The 5,466-nt window shown below is 62.3% G+C and overlaps 1 protein-coding gene across 1 annotated transcript in view; it reads left to right on the top strand.

Annotated features, from left to right (window-relative positions):
- The window catches only part of COL26A1 (collagen type XXVI alpha 1 chain), a 178,446-nt gene that overhangs the window by 168,325 nt on the left and 4,655 nt on the right, over nucleotides 1-5,466 (top strand). Inside the window, exons 9-10 of the mRNA XM_007468820.1 lie at nucleotides 304-387; nucleotides 2,177-2,229. Of these exons, the coding sequence (XP_007468882.1) occupies nucleotides 304-387; nucleotides 2,177-2,229 (137 nt within the window). The remainder of the gene's footprint in view (nucleotides 1-303; nucleotides 388-2,176; nucleotides 2,230-5,466) is intronic.

Raw genomic sequence — 5,466 nt, 5'->3', positions numbered from 1 at the left:
GGTTGGACCCTGGAAGAGCGTCCAGCCTGGGTGGTAAGCAAGGTGGGGCCAGAGTCAAGGGCCTGGAGTGTTCAGGAAGGAGTTTGTGCTTTAAATGGTGCCCACGGGGCTTCCCCTGCCCTCTGATTTGGCCTCTGTGTGCTCCTCTTGAGTCGTGGGAGCAATGGCGTCTGCTCACCAGGGCTGCAGTGAGGCCCAGCGGGGCCGGGCATGCCCATCCTGGCTCCGGGGGATCTCAGCTCTAGCCCCCCAGCCCCGCCGGCCCTGCCCCCCAGGTCACGGGCCGCTCTGCCCTTCCCGCAGATGCAGACGCGCAGCTGGCCTCTGCCGCCGTGGACACGGTGCTGGCGGGTGTCCCAGGGCCCCGGGGCCCCCCCGGCCCTCCAGGTGAGCACAGAGGGCAACAGCACAGGCTGGTCTCCACTGGTAACCCCTCCTGGGCTTGGCCTGGACCAAGGGGCCTTGAGGGGGCCAGTTGGGGGTCATGGCCTTGGCAGGGCACTGGGTCTGCCCCAGCCAGCAGTGGCTTGAGGTGGGGCCTCTTGCTTCCGGCAGCAGCTCCCCCGGGACTCGACACAGTGTTTCTGCCAGAACAAGGCCTGACACCAACATGATGCAGCCCCGGGCTGCCCTCGTGTGAGCCAGAGCAGGGATGCTCTGGGTATGGGGAGGCATGGGTCTGCACGGGCAGTGTGGGGGCCATGAGGGAGACCCAGGGAGCTGGTGGGGCCTGTGCCCATAAGAGACAGGAGGCCCTGGGCCTGCAGGCAGAGAGCAGGGCCCTGGGGGAGGGCATGGGATGGGACCCTCTCGGGGGGAGGAGGGGGGTGTGGGGCGGGGCCGGCACCCAGGTGTGTGGACTCTCCTCTGACAGGTTCTACCTGTGAATGAACGAGCAACAGAGGCCCTGGGGGCCGGCGGGTGGGGCGCCTCTTGATTAGGGCTCCAGACCCGGGCGCTCATTCTCTGTCATTCATTCACTCTCTCATAATTCAGGAAATATTCACCGAGCACTGTTCAGCTGGGCAGTGTTCTAAGTTCCTGGGGTACTTAAATAAACAGAACAAAGATTCCCGTCCTCACGGTACTTACATTCTAGTGGAGGAGGAACAGTACCCACATACTATCAGTGAATCCCATAGGGTCTGAGAAAGCAGGGCTGGGCGAGCAGCTGGGCCAGGGTGGCCCCATTTAAAAGGTGGTATTTGGGAGTGAGCTGGGAGGGTGTTTGTCCTTTAGCTAGACTGAGTCCAGATGGTCACCCACCAGGGGTACACTTTCCTGCGGGTCCTCCCTAAGCGTGCCGGGGGCACATTGGTACAGCCTAGCAGCCCAAGAGGCGCAGACCTGTGCCGGCCACTGGGGACAGAGGCCTCACTCTTCCAAGCATTCGGGAAGTTCAGTCAGGAACACCACTTCCTGTGCTGCACCCGTCAGGCCCGGCCTGACCCTCTGGGCACTCCCTGGCCCGTGGTGGGGGGCAGGCATGCAAACCGACAGTGGCCAGAGGTGGCGGCTGGTCTGTCAGGGCTTTGCCTAGAGAAGAGGCGGGGTAGGTTCCTGGAAGACTTCCTGGAGGAGGTGACGCTTAGCCTGAGACTAGTAGCAAAGAGTTTGCTGGGGTGTGGAGGGGTTGGAGAAGCTCCAGGAGGAAGCAACAGCATCGGCAAAGGCACGGATGCAGAGGAACTTTCCAGAAGGGGGTATCTGACTGATGAAGGTGAAGGAGGCTGGGCTGAGAGGGACCTATTTGAAAGGTCACTTGGGGGGGCTGCGTGGAGGGCAGATGTTCAGGCAGCAGTAACCCAGGCAAGAAGGATGGCTTCAGAGGGGTCAGGTCCGAGGTCCCGAGGAGGGAGAGACTTGAGATTTGCTGGGGGACTAGCCAGCTGGGGAGGGGCTGCGGGGTGGCCCCGTGGATGAGGCTCTGGTTGTGGTGTCAGGGCTGCAGGGAGAGTGGGTGGAGGTGGGCTCTCCACTCTGGCGGTGGGCAGGGGAGGCCAAGGGAGCGGGTGCCCCCCTCCCCCACCATTCATTCACCGCACCTTCCTTTGCTGCCCATGGAGACAGACTCGGGGCAGGAACTGGGGTGGGAGGGTGGGAAGGTCCTCTCCGGAGCTGATGGGGGCAGTGGGCTTCTCTGGCCCCAGGTGACCACCTGTGACTCTGCCGGCAGGTCCCCCTGGACCACACGGTCCCCCTGGACCCCCAGGTGCACCAGGATCCCAGGTAAGGTCTTTCCCATTTCTGGCAAGGGAGGGGGCATTGTCTCACCAGGAAAGGAGGAGCCAGGCTTCTTACCAGCACAGTTGCTCAGGAAGGAGCCAGCCCACCTGGCCGGTCCCCACCTGGGTCCAGGCGGGCCCCAGGGGAAGGCAGGCATGGGGTCCTGGTTTTGTTAGCAGCAGCGACCCTCTGCTGCCCACTCCACCTACGCCAGGGAGGTGCTAACATGGCTCCCGGTTCATAAATGAGCTGAGACCCAGGTGCCACCCGAGGTCGTCCAGAGGGTGTGGTGGAGCTGGGCCAGGATCACAGAACGTCCACCCCAGCCTGTGGCCCCTCCTCAAGGAGAACTGCCTGTGCGGGGGCCACTCTGATGCCTGACTGTGCGGCCCGGAACCCCAGCTTGCTCTGCCTCCCAGCTGTGTGACCTTGGGCAGAAAGGCAGCCTCTCTGGGCTGTGGCTTCCTCAGCTGCTAATACTGGGTGTACAGGGCCTCCCTGGTGGATTGTCACAGGGAGTGAAAGAGAAATAAATTGCCAGGGGGATGTGCCTTGTGCTGCAGGGGCCCAGGGGCCTGGGGGGGAGGTCACATGGAGGAGGGGGGGTCCTGGACGTGGAGGCAGCAAAGGTGGCAGCTGGGGATGTCTGCATGGAGCTTCCTGCAGCCCCTGCCCTGGGCCTCGTCCAGACCGAGGGCTCCGAGGTCCCTGGAACTCAGGCCCGGGTGGGGTGGAGTGGCTGAGAGGTGCACCCCCTCCCACTGCAAGGGAGGTGGATCCGGGCCTTGGCCCTGTGGGTGCTCGGACCTCAGGAGTCCCACACATTCATTCATCCCTTTAGTCATTTGACAAATATTCCCCAGACACAGGGAGGGCACCAGCCACGCCAGCCGAGGACACAGCCGGAGCCCGGGGCCACAGGCCAGCCCTCTAGAGCACATGTTCTAGACGTCAAAGAACCAGTGTCCCACGGCTCCTGATCTCTCTCTGTTGTCCCCCACGTGTTTTCACACCAGGAGGATGCGGCATGGAGAAGGGCCAGTGGGGTGCACGGCGTAGGGCAGAGCCAGGGTGGATGTGGCACAGACCAGGCCGGCAGGCGGGGCCTGGGGGTGGGGGTGGCTGCAGGGGGGACAGGAAGCCCTCAGACCTGATCTGCCCCTGAGTCAGGTGGGGTGGCCAGCTTAGCCAGGGGTCTGGGTGCCCCAGAGCACCCTCCTGGCCCCTCAGGCTCCCAGCCACAGGCCCAGGCCCCAGAGAGAAGGGGTGGGGGCGGGCGGGAGAGAATGACAGTGACAGTGACAGGACTGCGGTGAGGGTCGGAGAGGCCCTGGGAACTGTAGGAGCTTGGTAGGGGGTGTCTGGCCGAGCTCCACACGCCAGGAGCCCTGTGCCAGCAGCGCGGTCTCTCCTGGTTCTCCGGTGCTGGGGGCTCCCTCCTCCCTTCAGGCCGGGCCTGCTCAGCCCTGACAAAAGGGCAGGAATGGGGGGAGGGGGTCATGTGAAAGGCCGACAGATACTCTCACGGGAAGGGCTGGGGGCAGTGGGGCTCCTCCAGAGGCCCAAGCACACAGTGACAGGGCAGGTCAGCGATGCGAAGGGATCCCATCATTCTCTCCCAGCAGCAATGGGGCAGTGGAGGCTCAGAGAGACCCTGTCACCTGCCAGAGTCACACAGCAGGACAGCAGAGTGCCAAGAATGCAGTGGGTGCTTTGGGGTGGTTGATCCTGCCTGCTGGTTGATTTTTAGGGTCCTTCAGGCCCTTGTGGGCAGGGCTGCCTTGGGTGGCTGTGCAGACCGTGCCCACAGCAGCCTTGTGGGGACCCAGGGCCTGCAAGATTCCAACAGGTTCAAGGGGACCAAGTCAGAGCTGCTCGTCCAGCCCCGCTCGAGGCAGCGTGGCCAGGCACCCGCATGGGGTGTCTTCAGGCTGGCGGCATCTTGGCCCCTTTCCTCCTTGCAGTAGTCCTTCCTTAAACCTGAGGGTCTGTAGCCAGGGCTGGGATGCCAGGGGCACCAGACAGTGCCCGGCATGGCCCTGGCTCCCCAGGGCCCCACTGAACAGGTGTCGAAGAGCCCCCTTCCAGGACCCACTGCCAGGACCCACCGAGGTCCCTACACTGCAGGGATGGAGCTGGGTTCCAAGGCTCCATTGTCCCAGTATTGACAATGTCAGAATGGCCACCAGATGGGCTGGACTGTGGCTTCATTGTGGATGGTGGGGCCAGTCTGATGACCCATTCTCCATCTCCATCCTTGCCAAGGAGTCGAGGCCTCTGAGAATTGGCGGTCCGTGGGGAGGGGTGTCTCCTAGTCAGGGGTCAAAGAAGAGCGAGAAGGGACAGTAACAGGGGACCACGTGGTCCCGACTTTCTCGAGTAGGACGGACAGCCCTGGGTTTGAAACCTGGTTCTGCCAATTTCCAGCTGGGTGACCCTAAACAAGTCCCTGAGCCCCTGGGCCTCGGTTTCCCCATCTGTGAAATGAGGATAAAAATCCCTTCTGGGTAGGTTCATTGTGAGAGATAATGGGGAAAACAGGTGGAGAATGCCAGGCTCTTCGGAGACCCTTAATGAATGCTCTTCATTAACTGTGTATGTCCTGGGGCCTCAGTTGCTTCAGACACTGTACTGGGCGCAAGAACAAGGACGTGGTAGCTGATAGTCTAGTGCAGGAGGCAGACGTGATAGAGAATAACTGGGAAAGGACCTATGGTGACAGGAGGGGGTGACAGATAGGAAGAGGTGACATTCTGACTGAGACCCGAGAAACCGGAAGTCCTACAGAGATGCCAAGAGCGTTCCAGGGCGAGGGAAGGGCAGGCGCAGAGGTGGTGAAGCAGGGGAACGCCTGGCGCATACTGAGCAGGGGAGAGTGTGGGGCGAGAGGGGGCGGGATTTGGGTCACAGTGGAAAGGGGGCTCATCGAGGTTCGGGGGGAGAGTCCGTGACCCGATTTGCAGCTTCCCAAGGCCCCTCTGGCTATTGCGGGAGGGATGGAAGGCGGGGGAGGTGGCAGTGGGGCAGAGTAGACCAGGGAGGAGGCCACAGCAGCACAGGGGAAATGGCAAAGTGAACAGACATACTTAGTAAGTGAACCTGACAGGTCTGGCTGATGGAATAAATTTGGTGAGGGAGGGAAAGGGAAGGCTAACTCCAAGGTGTGTGTGGGAGCAGCCGCGGGACTGTGGAGCCGTTTCCGTTTCCAAGAGGAGAGACTGCAGGGTGGGGGTGGGTCTC

The sequence above is a fragment of the Lipotes vexillifer genome, unplaced genomic scaffold (genome assembly GCF_000442215.2).
Source record: "Lipotes vexillifer unplaced genomic scaffold, Lipotes_vexillifer_v1.1 scaffold12, whole genome shotgun sequence".
Classification (NCBI taxonomy): Eukaryota; Metazoa; Chordata; class Mammalia; order Artiodactyla; family Lipotidae; genus Lipotes; species Lipotes vexillifer.
Note: the sequence above shows the minus strand (reverse complement) of the source record. Positions and strands in the feature narration are given on the sequence as shown.